Source organism: Schistocerca cancellata, chromosome 2 (assembly GCF_023864275.1).
Source record: "Schistocerca cancellata isolate TAMUIC-IGC-003103 chromosome 2, iqSchCanc2.1, whole genome shotgun sequence".
Taxonomy (NCBI): Eukaryota; Metazoa; Arthropoda; class Insecta; order Orthoptera; family Acrididae; genus Schistocerca; species Schistocerca cancellata.
This window is the reverse complement of record NC_064627.1, coordinates 1091946811-1091964923: the sequence shown is the minus strand read 5'-3', so window position 1 is coordinate 1091964923 and position 18113 is coordinate 1091946811. Positions and strand designations below refer to the sequence as shown.

The following is an 18113-nucleotide window of genomic DNA, read 5'->3' as shown; positions in this document are numbered from 1 at the left end:
GAGGAAAGGAGTAAACAAAAGAAATAAAAGTCAAACAATGGAAAATCCAGGATGGAATGTAACAGTATTATGAAAAGGAAAGTTGCTACTCACCATGTAGTGGAGATGCTGAGCTGCAGATAGGCACAATAAAAAGACTATTCCAAATAAAGTTTTGAGCCCATAACACCTTCATCATAAATAGACAACACACACACACACACACACACACACACACACATGCAACTCACGTACAAGTGACTGCAATCTAAGGCAACTGTAGGCTTTTAGACGAAGCTTTATTGGGAACAGCCTTTTTGTTGTGCCTATCTGTTACCCAGCATCTCCCCTATATGGTGAGTAGCAACTTTCCTTTTCATAATATTGAAAGAAATTAAAGTTACATACACAGGCATAAAATGAAATAACACAACAAACATTAGCATAGACTCTATCAAAGTGAATGATACTGCAGGTTATAAATAGTTAAGTGAATATAGCTATTACTCAGAATGAATAATGAAACACATAATGGACCCTCACCATCCAACTTCTGTTAATTTGTTGTACTCTTCTCACATGTTGTTTCTCTTTCACGACCTTCTTGCCTCCCTGTTTCTATATTTATTCTACACTCTCAGTCTTTACTTGTGTCTCTAGTTGTGCATATTTATTTGCTCTCCTACCATCTCCCATCCCATTTATAAACATTCTGCAGTGGGTTGAGGATACAATGACCAGTACTGGCTGGTGGAAGCTGTCTTTGTGTTTGTCAGGATACATTTGAGTTCCATCTGAGGGTGTGCTGGATTCGTAGATGGCTTGGTGAACATAAATAGTTTGTTATTTAATCCATTAAAGCTGAACAGCCATTTGGGTCTGCCCTTGACTTCTGTGTGGTTTGGCATTGTCTTTTGATATTTCCCTTGGCACAGCAGGCGAGATAGGTGAAGCAAACAGCCTGTAGAATACAAATCTCCTTTGGAGGCAATGCGCTGACTTGGCATAGCTGACACGCTGGTGTTGAGTCGATCATGGTGGCCAGCAGCACTAGCTGGAGCTCTGATACAAACACGAGGCAACCAGCAGCACCCTCTAACTTGTGGCATCATCCAGGATGAAACTCTGAACTGGTGGCTGAAGAGCAGTAGTGGACTGCTAGCAGACACTGGTGGCATCGAGCTGGGTGGCTGTCTGTTAGTGCCTCAGACCAGGAGGTGGCAGCAGATAGGTCAGTGAGCAGTCTCTCAAAGGTAGCGGCAGTGTGTTGTCTGCCAAAGGCCTGAGGAGCCAGGTGGCAGTCGCCGATTTGGAAACCAGCGGTGACATATGACGGTAGCATTGGCTACTGTGTCATAGTTACAATGTAGACTGTGTGGCTGTGTCAGTAGAAATCGTGGTGACGAATGACAAACACTTGGCACCATGCATGACCCTACTGGGCTGGACTGGGGTTTAAATGCAGCTTTCCAGAGTTGACTTTGCAGAAGAGGCTGCTTTTCTGTGTCACATGGGAATGTCTGTAACAGGGTCATTGGCTGAGGCCCAGTGTCACCACATGATAGTGGGTCAAACTGCAGAAGCTTCCTGAAGGCTGGCTAGCATCCCAGGTCATTAACAACACAGACATCTGGCAACACGGAAGCAACTTGCTGTTGCTGAACAGGCAGAGCTTTGTCCAGCAGCAGTAGCGCCCAGGTCCCAATTTCTGTCTGTGGCTCTGCCTGTGTCAATTCTGTCTCAGTTCATTTACTATTTCTTTGCTTGAAATTTCCTGGCAGATTAAAACTATGTGCCAGACTGGCGCTTGAACACAGAACCTTCCCTTTCACAGGAAAAGCTCATATCTTGTGAGCTATCCAGACAGAGTCATGACCTGCCCTCACAGCTTGGCATCTATCAGTACTGCTCTGCTACTTTCCAAATTTCTCTCCATGTCTTGTATTTTTGTTTGTTATTTTGACAGCTCTTTCTGTCCCTTTCTGCTCATGTTTTTTCCAGATTCACTTTGATTCACTTTCCTTTTGTTGCATTTGCATCTTTTTTTTTTATTTCCTATTTATTGAAATGAAATTTACACCACATCCTCAACATATTGATTTTCTGTGGCTTATTATAAAAAATCTTCTGGATCTGAATCTAGGCTGTTTGTTCAGTGTCACTTCCTGTTCATTGCCTATAAGCTGCGTCTCTCCTAATCCATGCTTGGGGTGACTTTTCCTGTCTTTCATCATCTTTGGTTTGCATTTGTGCTTCACATGTCCACGCTTAACTTTTCTATTTATTCATCCATGCCGGCCGCTATGGCTGAGCGGTTCTAGGAGCTTCAGTCCAGAACCGCGCTGCTGCAAAGGTTGCAGGTTCGAATCCCGCCTCAGGCCTGGATGTGTGTGATGTCCTTAGGTTAGTTAAGTTTAAGTAGTTCTAAGTCTAGGGGACTGATGACCTCAGTTGTTAAGTCCCATAGTGCTCAGAGCAATTTGAACCATTTTGTTCATCCATTTAGCAATTGTTTTCCTCCTTTATAAGTGTCTTCATTTTATGTTAGAATATTATGGAAAGAGTCCTTTCTTTTGAAAATGCTTTTTTTTACTGTTTAGTTACTAATGTCTGTAATTATGAAATCAGCAAAAAATTACTTACAGTATTATTCTTTGAAGTTGGCTTTGGTTGAAAAGTGCTGAATTATGCTGAGAGAAAAATCACATCCCAATGAGACAAAGTGCTTGAAGATATCAAAGTTACAATTTTTTTGGCAGCTCCTTCTTTTGCATATATTTTTTATTGTTATATGAACTGCTTGCAAGAAAATCCTGCAAATTTGTAGTCAATTAATTGTTACATGAATCATTCTTCATCGTGACAAAATATCATGCAGATGATCTATGGAACATGTAACTATTATAGTAATAGATGGTTTTACACTAACTATAAACAGTGATTGAAAGAACAAATCAACATGTTCTGAATGATGATAAAAGTGTAAAAATTAGAGATGACTGCTTGATCTTTGCTGTTAGAATAACTGTACCATAGTAGATGTATGTTCTGTGATGGTATTATTCTGTATTTTAAGAATGAATTGAATCAAAAGTTATTTTCATCTAACCTTTACTTTATCTTTCCAGTTGTCGATTTCTACTTGGTGGAGATCAAGGACGACTGAAATACATTCCACCAGAAGAATTTTCACCCCTAGTTGAAAGCTTACTTCCTCAACAAGTTCTTTCCATTGACCCTTGCTTCTACTTTGGGAACCTCAATAAATGTGTGCTTTCAGGACCATGGCCAGTTGAAGATGATACAGCATTTGTGCCAACACCAGTTGACACATCGATGGTATGTTGACTTGATGGCTGTTTCCTATTGTGTTGTTTCCTAAAATGCTTACTAAAGTGGTTACTTGCAGGCTCATATGAGGTGTGCTTATGACTCGATGATTATATTTGTCTCATGCTGCCTAAACCATGGAATCCTCTTCACCCACCTAACAGCCTAACCATAAAAATTCCTTGGAAAAGCACATTTCCATGGCACCTGCTCTCTCCATAAGATACTGCTGCTATGCTCTCGTACATGCATCATGTCTCTGAAGCTGAACCACTGACTCTCCAGCATCTGAAAGAGCATTCCCAACATCATCTCCATAAGTTCTTTTTTTAAATTTGTTATTAATATTATGGGCATTTGGCTGTCAGAAAACAATCATCCATCTCCTCTGTAAGTTATTTGACCTGTTGACATCCTAGTGCCATCTTGGGGCACCAACCACTATCCAATCCCTATCCTTCTCACAGTGTTCCTCCTCATCAAGCCCTCATAGCACCCAGACATGGGCTAACTGACCTTTTCATCTTGCCACATGCTGCAAAACTCCCTACCAACAGTTCACTAAATCCCGAGCTAAAACAACCCCATAACACTCTTGTTAACCTTTCCACTAAAATCCCCACAGAAGTTTCATCCCTACACCCAAATTTAACCATGCTGGACTTGTCAAAGACCTACTCTCCTTCTTCCAATCCCTACAATGGAAACATTTCTTTGCCATCAATCCCTCCAAACAAAGCCTATCTAATCCCAATACTGAACTTTGTCTCCCCCAGTTCATACCACCATACAACCATGATGCTCTCCTCCTCCCACCCAATCACCTCCTGGTCACCTTCCAGGAATTCCTTACCTCTCACTTGGCCTCACCAATCCTCCCCAGGTCCCTTCTTAACAACGCCATCTTCTCAGCAGAATAAAGGACAGCATACAAAGCCTCAAAACAGATCCTGACCTAATTGTCCTACCTACAGACAAAGATTCTACCACTGTTATTATGAATCACAGTGACTACCTGGCAAAAGACCTCCACCAGTTATCTGACTCCTCCGCCTTTAAACTCTGCCAGAGTGATCCCATCCCAGAAGTCCAACACAACCTCCAGTCCCTGCTTAAAGCCCTAGGCCCTTCCCAGGACCTTTCCACTGAATCCATTTCCCTCCTCATGGCTGTGACATGTCATACACACACTTTCTACATGCTCTCCAAAATCCACAAACCTAACAATCGTGGATGCCCCATTGTAGCTGGTTACTGTGTCTCCATAGAAAGAATTTTGGCCCTCATTGACCAATACCTCCAACCAATTGCCCAAAGTCTTGTGTTCAACATCAAAGGTACCACACACTTCCATCACCAACTCTCCACCATCACCACCCCTTTACCTCTTGGATCCCTACTTGTCACTACCGACACCACTTCTCTGTACACCAACATCTCTCATGCTCATGGTCTTACTGCTCTTGAATGCTACCTCTGCTCCCTTCTCTGTACACCAACATCTCTCATGCTCATGGTCTTACTGTTCTTGAACGCTACCTCTGCCAAAGTCTTTCACACTCCAAACCCACCACCTCACTCCTCATACTCCTTAATAACTTTATTGTAAGACACAACTACTTCTTCTTTGAATGAAAGGTAGACAAACAAATCCACGGCACAGCCATAGGCACCTACATGGCTCTCTCCTACGCCAACCTGTTTATAAGCCATCTAGAGCTAACATTCATAGCCTCTCAAAACTTCCAAACCTATGGTCTGGTTCGAGATCATTGATGGTATTTTCATGACCTTAACTCAGAGCCAAGACAGCCTATCCTCATTTCTCCACAACCTCGGCACCTTCTCTCACATCCGCTTCACCTGATCCTCCTCAACCCGACGTACCACCTTCCTGGATGTTGACCTCCTGTTCTCTGATAGCTCTTTCCACTCCTCTATCCACATTAAACCAACCAACCACCAACAGTAGCTGCATTTTGTCAGCTGCCATCCCATCCACACCAAAGAATCCCTCCTGTACAGCCTGGGCACCTGGGGATGGCTTATCTGCAGTGACAAGAACTCCCTTGCTCAGTATGCACGTACTATCTTCGACACCTAGCCTACAAACAGATTTCCCATGCCATATTCTCTCTCTCTCTCTCTCTCTCTCTCTCTCTCTCTCTCTCTCTCTCTCTCTCTCTCTCTCACACACACACACACACACACACACACACACACAATATCTTCCCACCACCCCCAAGAACCAGCTACAAAGGAGCACCCCATCACAGGGATCATATCTACATGGAAGACCCAGCTGCAAGACCTGCCCAATCCACCCACACAGCACTTCCTATTCCACTCCTGTCACAGGCTTATTGTATCCTTCAGCGGTCTCACCACATGTGAAAGCAGCCTTGTCATATACCTGCTGTACTGCAGTCTTACACAGCTTTGTTTATTGGTATGATTACCAATCAGCTGTCCACCAGGATGAATACCCATTGCCAAACTGTGGCCAAGAGCAAAGTGGAGCACCTTGTAGCACAACACACAGCTGAACATCACATGCTTGATTTCGGTGGCTGGATCACAACCTAGGCCATCTGGAGCCTCCCCACCACAACCAACTTTTCTGTACTGCAGAGATGGAAGTTACCCTTACAATGCATTCTCTGCTCCTGAAATTATTCTGGTCTCAAAGTACAGTAACCTATTGTCCCCATACCCTCCACTCAACAGTACCCATCCCCTTTGTTCTACTACCTCCTCCTAATCCACATCCCCTCACCCTCATTGTGTGCTGCTCACTGCCAATGCATCCACCACTCTTTTCTGCTCCCTGTTTGCCCCACAGCCTCCTTCTCCTTAACCTCCTGACACTGCACATGGCACCCTTGTCCTACTGCCATCTAGTCTCTGCATGCTCTGCCAGACGATGCTCTGCTCTCTTCCCACCCATACCCTGCTGTCTCCTCTCCACCCCGCTCCTAATTGCTGTTTTTGCATGTGTTGTTTCACTTTACTTAAATTAAGACAGAGACAGTTTTTTTTCCAAAAATATTAATTGACAGTTGTTTAGTTTGTTTGGAAATAAAATAATAATAATAACAGATAACATAAGTGAAAGAGGCGTTCTGATGCATGTAATTGAAAAGGCAGGTTATCCTGGGAAAACACAAAATAAGCATTCCCGTTATATTTGCCAGAAAGATTGTATGAGTCATTACAAGTATATTAGTATAGTTTGGAAATAGCTATTTCTACCAGAAAGAAAAAGAGATATCTGATTATCAACTGGGATGTTTGTGTAGTTCTCGAACTTGTCATTTACAGACATCATAGCCATATGTCTCATTTCTCTTTACTTAAATTAAGATATATACAGTTGGTAAAATATATCTAAAAACAAAGATGCTGTAACTTACCAAATGAAAGCGTTGGTATGCTGATAGAGACAACAACAAACACAAACACACACACAAATTTCAAGCTTCTGCAACCCACGGGTGCTTCATCAGGAAAGAGGGAAGGAGAGGGAAAGACAAAAGGATGTGGGTTTTAAGCTACCTTCTACCATCTTCCCAAAATTCACAAACCCAATCATCCCGGCCGTCCCATTGTAGCTGGTTACCAAGCCCCCACAGAACGCATCTCTGCCTACGTAGATCAACACCTCCAACCCATTACATGCAGTCTCCCATCCTTCATCAAAGACACCAACCACTTTCTCGAACGCCTGGAATCCCTACCCAGTCTGTTACCCCCGGAAACCATCCTTGTAACCATTGATGCCACTTCCTTATACACAAATATTCCGCATGTCCAGGGCCTCGCTGCGATGGAGCACTTCCTTTCACGCCGATCACCTGCCGCCCTAACTAAAACCTCTTTCCTCATTACCTTAGCCAGCTTCATCCTGACCCACAACTTCTTCACTTTTGAAGGCCAGACATACCAACAATTAAAGGGAACAGCCATGGGTACCAGGATGGCCCCCTCGTACGCCAACCTATTCATGGGTCGCTTAGAGGAAGCCTTCTTGGTTACCCAGGCCTGCCAACCCAAAGTTTGGTACAGATTTATTGATGACATTTTCATGATCTGGACTCACAGTGAAGAAGAACTCCAGAATTTCCTCTCCAACCTCAACTCCTTTCGTTCCATCAGATTCACCTGGTCCTACTCTAAATCCCATGCCACTTTTCTTGACGTTGACCTCCACCTGTCCAATGGCCAGCTTCACACGTCCGTCCACATCAAACCCACCAACAAGCAACAGTACCTCCATTATGACAGCTGCCACCCATTCCACATCAAACGGTCCCTTCCCTACAGCCTAGGTCTTCGTGGCAAACGAATCTGCTCCAGTCCGGAATCCTTGAACCATTACACCAACAACCTGAAAACAGCTTTTGCATCCCGTAACTACCCTCCCGACCTGGTACAGAAGCAAATAACCAGAGCCACTTCCTCATCTTCTCAAACCCGGAACCTTCCACAGAAGAATCCCAAAAGTGCCCCACTTGTGACAGGATACTTTCCGGGACTGGATCAGGTTCTGAATGTGGCTCTCCAGCAGGGATACGACTTCCTGAAATCCTGCCCTGAAGTGAGATCCATCCTTCATGAAATCCTCCCCACTCCACCAAGAGTGTCTTTCCGCCGTCCACCTAACCTTCGTAACCTCTTAGTTCATCCCTATGAAATCCCCAAACCACCTTCCCTACCCTCTGGCTCCTACCCCTGTAACCGCCCCCGGTGTAAAACCTGTCCCATGCACCCTCCCACCACCACCTATTCCAGTCCTGTAACCCGGAAGGTGTACACAATCAAAGGCAGAGCCACGTGTGAAAGCACCCACATGATTTACCAACTGACCTGCCTACACTGTGAAGCGTTCTATGTGGGAATGACCAGCAACAAACTGTCCATTCGCATGAATGGACACAGGCAGACAGTGTTTGTTGGTAATGAGGATCACCCTGTGGCTAAACATGCCTTGGTGCACGGCCAGCACATCTTGGCACAGTGTTACACCGTCCGGGTTATCTGGATACTTCCCACTAACACCAACCTGTCAGAACTCCGGAGATGGGAACTTGCCCTTCAGCATATCCTCTCTTCTCGCTATCCGCCAGGCCTCAATCTCCGCTAATTTCTAATTCCATTTGCCGCCGCTCATACCTCACCTGTCTTTCAACATCATCTTTGCCTCTGTACTTCCGCCCCAACTGACATCTCTGCCCAAACTCTTTGCCTTTACGAATGTCTGCTTGTGTCTGTGTATATGCGGATGGATATGTGTGTTTGTGCGAGTGTATACCTGTCCTTTTTTCCCCCTAAGGTAAGTCTTTCCGCTCCCGGGATTGGAATGACTCCTTACCCTCTCCCTTAAAACCCAAATCCTTTTGTCTTTCCCTCTCCTTCCCTCTTTCCTGACGAGGCAACCGTTGGTTGCGAAAGCTAGAATTTTGTGTGTATGTTTGTGTTTGTTTGTGTGTCTATCGACCTGCCAGCGCTTTTGTTTGGTAAGTCTCAACATCTTTCTTTTTAGATATATTTTTTCCCACGTGGAATGTTTCCCTCTATTATATTCATATCATTAATTTGAACCCAACAATCACGTTTGTTATTGTCACTGTTACATTTCGTAGTCTTTTCTGTCGTCTTATTTCCTCCTTCTGTTTTTGCCAGCAGTTTCACTTTCTATTCACCTTCTCCTTTTTTACCGTAATCCAGTATACAATTTTATCCCGCAGATATATACTCAATAATACGTAATAATACTTAACCCACTTCCAAACCATAACCAAAAAAATTTTTTCCGCTTTCAACACTACCGCTGCTATAAAATCCACCGTTTCCAGTTCACAAACAGTTCCTTTCAGCTATTAAACAACCTTTTCGGCTAGTTTTAATTACTTTTGCTTTATTTCCATTTCCGTTTTTCTCACATCACCGATCATTTTTAGCCGCTTCGCACAAGTTTTAACATCATTATTTCTTCATCAGACAATTGTTAGCTTCATTTCCATAATCTGCCACCACCAAACCACTCCTTTTAATACATCCTCACGTAGTTTTTTCGAAATTTTCCCGTATTTCTCCACCCTTTAACGTGTTTTGGCGGCAACACAACCACCTAACCTTTATGCACATCATTATCTACCTACACAAGTTCACCACAGGGTCAACATAGCCCAGTTCTAACCAACCCTTTTTCGCCTTTTTTCACACCAGATCTCCATTTGCTTTCTAGTTTTACCTTTATCTCTCCCCATATATTTTTATATTTATTTTCATTTTCATTTCAGCCTCTTGTTCCACTTTTCACCTTCTAGTACCATGTCACCCTCACAACACCTCCACAATGACCCCATTAAGTTTTATTTACATTCCCTCCGCAAACATGCCTTCGCCCTAGCCAGATTACACTCCCATATTTTATTTTCTCAGGCTTGTCTGACATTTGGCATCACCCCCAAAGGCCTCACACTTAAAGTTCCCATCTCTGGCTGCAACCCTTCTTTCCATCAGTCCCTATACCAGTTCCAAACCGAACAATCCATTGCCCTCACCCACCTAATCCTTCACCTACACATCCACTCAGCCAATCAACACACCCATCAACTCCTATCCTTAATAAAAGTCCTCAATCTTTCCTCTCCCACATCCACACCGGTTGTTCAGAGCATCCTCCTACAGGCCAACCACAAATTACAACAGCATGCCACCCTCCACCTTAAAAAACTATCCAATCTCCTGGTTTCCCACCTCCGGAAAGGCAACTCACTCACCCTTCACAACCTTTCCAGCAAACCTCAACCTCCTCTCATTGCACATAAACCCAGTCTCTCCCATCTACTCAATCGCCCACTTCCAGCTCCACTCCCTCCAAAACCTCAAAATTCCAATCAACACAATCTGGAACCACAACACCCCAATTCAGTAGTTAACCTTTCCTCCAAACCTCTCTCCCAATCCGAAACCTCTGTCCTATACAAAGGCCTCACCTTCAGCCCCACTCCCAGATTTAACCAAACAGCCCTCGTCACTGTCCTACACCCGTACTCTCTGCTGGAAATATCACTTTGCCACGAAGAAAAATGATCCTAATCCTACTCCTAATGATCCAACTCCCCAAGACATTATCCAAATTGAACCATGCCTGGAACAGTTCCGTCATCCGTCACAGTGGGACCCACCTCCTCTTCCTCAAAATCACCCTCTCCTAACCTTCCAGGAATTTCTGACTTCCAGCCTTGCCTCTCAATCCTTCTTAAAAAACCTTAATCCTACTCCCAACATCACCACTGCTGAAGCCCAGGCTATCCGTGATCTGAAGGCTGACCAATCCATCGTCATTCTTCCGGCGGACAAGGGTTCCACTAGTGTGGTACTTGATCGTCGGGAGTATGTGGCTGAGGGACTGCGTCAGCTTTCAGACAACACTACTTACAAATTTTACCAAGGTAATCCCATTCCTGATGTCCAGGCGGAGCTTCAAAGAATCCTCAGAACCTTAGGCCCCCTACAAAACCTTTCACCTGACTCCATCAACCTCCTGACCCCACCAACACCCCACACCCCTACCTTCTACCTTCTTCCCAAAATTCACAAACCCAATCTTCCCGGCCGTCCCATTGTAGCTGGTTACCAAGCCCCCACAGAACGCATCTCTGCCTACGTAGATCAACACCTTCAACCCATTACATGCAGTCTCCCATCCTTCATCAAAGACACCAACCACTTTCTCGAACGCCTGGAATCCCTACCCAGTCTGTTACCCCCGGAAACCATCCTTGTAACCATTGATGCCACTTCCTTATACACAAATATTCCGCATGTCCAGGGCCTCGCTGCGATGGAGCACTTCCTTTCACGCCGATCACCTGCCGCCCTACCTAAAATCTCTTTCCTCATTACCTTAGCCAGCTTCATCCTGACCCACAACTTCTTCACTTTTGAAGGCCAGACATACCAACAATTAAAGGGAACAGCCATGGGTACCAGGATGGCCCCCTCGTATGCCAACCTATTCATGGGTCGCTTAGAGGAAGCCTTCTTGGTTACCCAGGCCTGCCAACCCAAAGTTTGGTACAGATTTATTGATGACATTTTCATGATCTGGACTCACAGTGAAGAAGAACTCCAGAATTTCCTCTCCAACCTCAACTCCTTTGGTTCCATCAGATTCACCTGGTCCTACTCTAAATCCCATGCCACTTTTCTTGACGTTGACCTTCACCTGTCCAATGGCCAGCTTCACACGTCCGTCCACATCAAACCCACCAACAAGCAACAGTACCTCCATTATGACAGCTGCCACCCATTCCACATCAAACGGTCCCTTCCCTACAGCCTAGGTCTTCGTGGCAAACGAATCTGCTCCAGTCCGGAATCCTTGAACCATTACACCAACAACCTGAAAACAGCTTTTGCATCCCGTAACTACCCTCCCGACCTGGTACAGAAGCAAATAACCAGAGCCACTTCCTCATCTTCTCAAACCCGGAACCTTCCACAGAAGAATCCCAAAAGTGCCCCACTTGTGACAGGATACTTTCCGGGACTGGATCAGATTCTGAATGTGGCTCTCCAGCAGGGATACGACTTCCTGAAATCCTGCCCTGAAGTGAGATCCATCCTTCATGAAATCCTCCCCACTCCACCAAGAGTGTCTTTCCGCCGTCCACCTAACCTTCGTAACCTCTTAGTTCATCCCTATGAAATCCCCAAACCACCTTCCCTACCCTCTGGCTCCTACCCCTGTAACCGCCCCCGGTGTAAAACCTGTCCCATGCACCCTCCCACCACCACCTATTCCAGTCCTGTAACCCGGAAGGTGTACACAATCAAAGGCAGAGCCACGTGTGAAAGCACCCACATGATTTACCAACTGACCTGCCTACACTGTGAAGCGTTCTATGTGGGAATGACCAGCAACAAACTGTCCATTCGCATGAATGGACACAGGCAGACAGTGTTTGTTGGTAATGAGGATCACCCTGTGGCTAAACATGCCTTGGTGCACGGCCAGCACATCTTGGCACAGTGTTACACCGTCCGGGTTATCTGGATACTTCCCACTAACACCAACCTGTCAGAACTCCGGAGATGGGAACTTGCCCTTCAGCATATCCTCTCTTCTCGCTATCCGCCAGGCCTCAATCTCCGCTAATTTCTAATTCCATTTGCCGCCGCTCATACCTCACCTGTCTTTCAACATCATCTTTGCCTCTGTACTTCCGCCCCAACTGACATCTCTGCCCAAACTCTTTGCCTTTACGAATGTCTGCTTGTGTCTGTGTATATGCGGATGGATATGTGTGTGTGTGCGAGTGTATACCTGTCCTTTTTTCCCCCTAAGGTAAGTCTTTCCGCTCCCGGGATTGGAATGACTCCTTACCCTCTCCTTTAAAACCCATATCCTTTTGTCTTTCCTTCTCTATCCTGACGAGGCAACCGTTGGTTGCGAAAGCTAGAATTTTGTGTGTATGTTTGTGTTTGTTTGTGTGTCTATCGACCTGCCAGCGCTTTTGTTTGGTAAGTCTCATCATCTTTCTTTTTAAATATATTTTTCCCACGTGGAATGTTTCCCTCTATTATTTATATATATATATATATAAATATAATAGAGGGAAACGTTCCACGTGGGAAAATATATTTAAAAAGAAAGATGATGAGACTTACCCAACAAAAGCGCTGGCAGGTCGATAGACACACAAATAAACACAAACATACACACAAAACTCTAGCTTTCGCAACCAATGGTTGCCTCGTCAGGAAAGAGGGAAGGAGAAGGAAAGACAATAGGATTGGGTTTTAAGGGAGAGGGTAAGGAGTCATTCCAATCCCGGGAGCGGAAAGACTTACCTTAGGGGGAAAAAAGTACAGGTTTACACTCGCACACACACACATATCCATCCACACATACACAGACACAAGCAGAAAATATATATATATATATATGACATGCAGGAAATAAAAAAATGATAGCAGCTCATCCATAGGAGCATCAGCCACATATTTGTTCATCTGTGTTTTAAAGTTCACACAAGTGTTTCAGCCTCACCATTTGATTCGGGATTGAAAGATGGGGAGACACCAGATGTTGAACCTCACTTCTGCAGCAGAACTTGCATAAACCTGGTTGCAAAATTACGGTCCATTGTCCGACACCAGTGTGAGGGGAAGTCATTCATTAGTGAAAATTCTGCTGAAAGCTGTGACCATAGCCTCCACACTAGTGGACCAACAGTTGACCACTTATGGAAAGTTAAAGTATGCATCAAGGACAGTCAGCCAGGTAGTGCCCAGGAATGGGCCCACGAACTCGATGTAAACCCACTCCCGCCGCCTGAGAGCCAGTGTGAGAATGTTTGTCATTGAGACACTTTCTGTTATCCACATTGATGACAGTTGCAGACAAGATGTTCAACCTCCTGGTCTTTGCACAGCCAGCACACTTGGCCCCGGGCAACTGGTTCAGTTCATGAGAACTTGGCGAAAGAGTCATAAGCACAAGAGCCAAAAGATTAATGGATCCAAAGGTTCTGGTGGGACCACATGCGGAGACTGTTGAACCACAGTCAAAAGGGTAACTACCAGGATTAACTGGCAGCATTGGTGGAAATAATGCTGTACTGGGTTGGAGTACCAACCAGAAATGTGGTCTAGCCAGCCCTGTTGAATGTACCACCAGATCTGTTGGGAGATGGTTTCTTGGCCATGGCTGCAGCCACACATGCCCTGTTGAACCTCTTCATCCAATTGGAAGCACAAGATCTTGTCTTGATTGAACTACAATTCAGGGTCCATTTGGAGATGAGAAGGACGTCAGTGATGGCGTTTTGAGTGGTATTGCAGAAGTGGATTTCATAATTGTACCTGCTGAGAAAGAGTGTTGAGCACTGGAGTCAGTGGATAGTCTTCTCAGATAGTGTTCCTACAGGACCAAAGAGGGAGATCAATGGTTTATGATCTGTAATGGGTTGAAAGTTTTTTCTGTGTAGAAATAAATGGAATTTTTTCAACACAAAGATGTATAGAAATATGTGGGAATTCTTAAGCACAAAGATGATTGCAAGGGCCTCTTTTTCAATTTATGGATACCTCTTCTGCATGGTTTTGAGCATGTTCACTGCAAATGTGACGGGATGTTCAGAAATTTCTGCATCGCTATGTGGCATGACAGCCCCAAACCTCGTACAAAGGTGTCCATTGCCATCACTAGCTTTTTGCGTGGTTGAAATGTCAGTGGCATGCTGCCAATAGGCTGGCCTGCTTCGGGGTCTTGAATGCCTGTCCACATGCCTCTGACCATACAAAAGGCACACTCTTCTTCTATAGAATGTTGAGCTGATGCATAATTGATGTCATGCCTGGGAAAAATTTTCCATAGTATATTACTTTTCCCAAGAATGACTGGAGTTCCTTTAAATTTGTGGGCCGAGGAAACATGACAGCTTCAACCAGCTTCTTTGTGGACATAATACCTTCATGAGAGATAATTTGCCCCAGGTATTTCTCCAAGGGTTGAAAAAAAAAAAGAGAGATTTTTTGAGTGTTCTGGCATAACCACAACCTCCGGAATGAAGATGAAGAACACAAGAAAAGGTGTTGAAATGACAACGGCTAAAGGTACACTGATTGGGATCGCACCACGACAGGAGCGGCCTCTACAAGAGGTGAATATAAGCGCCGCTCCTGCCAGCCTCGACCACTCAGTATCGGCTCAGTATCATTCAGTATCGTGATAGTATACGGACAGGCCTAGCAGAGAACACTACAATAGCAGTTATTAATGATCCACAAACTTTGTGTCAAACTTACAGGAACTTCGTTTATAGCAAAGGACACTTATTTGCATGTTGCCCATCACTTGCGACCACTTGTTGTAAATACAAGTTAAGTATTATCATTCTTCTTATTTGTAATAAAAACTGTTAATGCAATTTTGCTTGAATTGTTGTATAGCATTCTGAGAATACGGCATTCTTTTAGGCACCCTATATGAGACGAGTGGGCAGGACCCCACATTGAGATTGCATTTGACATCTGTGGACAAGAGGATGTAGAACAGCCGCTGCAAGTTTCCTAAGTGTTCTTCTGTTGTGACCCCCATCACCACTATATTGCCTAGATAATTTATGCAGCTCAAAACATTGTGTAGCAGTTTCCCAGGGAACCTTCGAAAGATTGCTGGGACACTGGCACTCTCGAAAATTAAGTGTTTGAAACGGTATAATCCATGTGGCATGTTGACTACCAGGACTTTCTTGTGATTCTTCATCCAGGGATAGTTGTAAGCAAGCTTCAGAGAGATTTAACTTCGAAAAATTCTGGCCTTCCACAAGAGCAAAGAAAGCTCATCTGATTTCAGATAGGGATAGGTATTGACCTCTGACTAAGAATTGACCATAACCTTAAAGTCTCCACACAGCGCAATTTGCCCAAGTGTGTTTTCACAATAACCATAGGTGTCGGCCATTCACATAGAGACATGGGTTCCATGATATCCAGGGTTGTTAGTGTACCTAGCTCATTGTTGACAGCACGTAAGAAGTAAGGGCACACCAATTTTTTTAATGTAATCTGTGCTATAAAGTGCTTCCCTTTTTCTGGACCCCAGAGGAAATATCTGAGGGTTTTCAATCCCCAACATGGTACTTGTCCCGAGACAAAGTGGACTGAGTTATGAATGACAAATCCGAAAGCAGAGAAAGCATCATGGCCGAATAGATTCTGCGTACCATGTTGTGAACCACAAGGAGCGTGTGGTGTCTTACAACATTTTTGCATGTCACCCCAATTGTGAGTTAATCTCTGAATGGAACATGTTGTTTGTTAAATGGCACCTGAGTGGTGAGCTGTGGATTGAATGTGGTGTGCTTCCAGCTGGAGATATGTACGAGAGGTTAACTTAAATGTAGAGACACCAGTGTCAACTTGTAGCTGAACCTGTGTATCGCACAAAGTGAGCATGATGAACAGTTTCTTAGGTAACATCACTTTGGTGTGAAACTCCGATGAAATCATATCAGATCCTGTTGAGGCAAGCATTTTTGTCCAGAGCCAGGCAGACAGAAATGAGATTTCCTTCCTTCCAGGATGCCTCCCAGAATGCCCTGCACTTTGCTGCCTGGTCATTGCAATCTTCTCTGACATGTGTTCGAAAACAGTCCGAGCACTTGTTTATGGTACAGAGTGCTACAGGTTTGCACGCTACTGTTGCCATATTTACTGTGTCAATAAAGTTGAATCCTACTTCTGGCTCTGACACGGTGGCTGGCACCTCTCCCCAAGATCATAATCAGTGGCCTGCTACCTGGGAAATTTCATAGGGTTGGACCCATTTTAAAATGTTCTCTAAGGTGGGGTCCTCAAATTGTAGAGCTTTCTGATGCACTTCCTTATCCACACCATACAAATGATTGTGTCCCCAATCATCAACTCTGGGTATGATTCCTTATTTACTGGAGTCACAGATTGGCATTTCCTACTGAGGCCCTGCAGTTTACTTGCCCATGTGGAGAATGACTGATTTGTGTGGTTATGATTCTGATAAAATTCCACATGGAATGCAGTGATATGACAGTGACGGTGAAAGTAGGTAGTTAACAGAGTACACATTTCATCAAATGTCAGATGTGCTGGTTCCATGAGAGGGACTAGCTTGCACAAAAGCTGTTACATACTGTGTGAGATCCATGACAAGAAAAGTAATTTTACCAAACTTGATCTATTGCTTGGAATGTAGCAAAGTGCTTCCGGAGGCCCTTCTTGTATCCTTTCCACTCTTCTGCTGTTTCATCATAAGGTAGGAACAGTGGCAGGTTTGTAGCTTATGGCTGAGGGAATAACATGGACAACAAGGAAAGCTACCTGACATTTCTATCCCTTTGACTGCTGTTGTAGAAATTGCTGTAGTGCAGTTTCCATCGACACACCTGGTAAGGTGGCCTGTTATGCAGGCTCCAAGGCTACATAACAAGCATAAAAAGTGCCCACGATTGTTGCCAATTATGTTGTAACTCATAACATAAAAAAATCATGAGATGGTACATCCAGAACAAGGATATTTAATGATCTCAGATGACAATAGTTGACAACACAAGAAGGGTACAGTACAGTTCTAGGTAGCATAGTAAATAGCACAACGAGTAAGAGCAGAGTCAGGGTGGTCGCTGGGCATCTATTGTGTATGTGGATGGCAAGCTGTAAGTGGCACTGGGAGGCACCTGTGCAGCCAACATGCACAGTCTCTCAGCTGCAATTTCTCCCCCTTGCGGCCCCCTTTGCGATAGGGGATGTTTAGTGACAGTCACACCATATGTGCTATTTGAATGACAACAGCTGATGGAGACATCGGCTGGTGCTCAACATCTGGGTGGTGGTGCAATTGGTTATCACAGTCTGTTGGTCCCAAAACACACTATAAAACTTGGATTACTAACCTTAAAGAGGTGAGGTCATCTCTGAAAGGCAAAAACAATAGAGTTGCTGAGTACAACACAGGATACAGAGGTTGTATGTTAATAATGAACAAAAATGTGGAAAGACAACCACTGAAAAATGTATGACACAAAGAAACTCGTAACAGTCCAGAGGTGTATATACTTTCGAGCTGTTGTCTTTTTCTAGTGCAAGGACACACACACACACACACACACACACACACACACACACACACACACACACACACACAAAATCACCACACAGACACCAAAACACATCCACTCGTGACCTTGGCAATGCTTCCGTGGAGTCTATGGTTTTAAGTTCATAAGGAAGCAATTGTGGTCAAGTTCTCT

General features: G+C 44.4%; 1 protein-coding gene across 1 annotated transcript in view; it reads left to right on the top strand.

Moving 5' to 3' along the window:
* Positions 1-18113, top strand: part of LOC126163107 (ryanodine receptor) — a 737240-nt gene that overhangs the window by 299365 nt on the left and 419762 nt on the right. The window contains exon 19 of the mRNA XM_049920028.1: positions 3108-3318. Coding sequence (XP_049775985.1) covers positions 3108-3318 — 211 coding nt within the window. The remainder of the gene's footprint in view (positions 1-3107; positions 3319-18113) is intronic.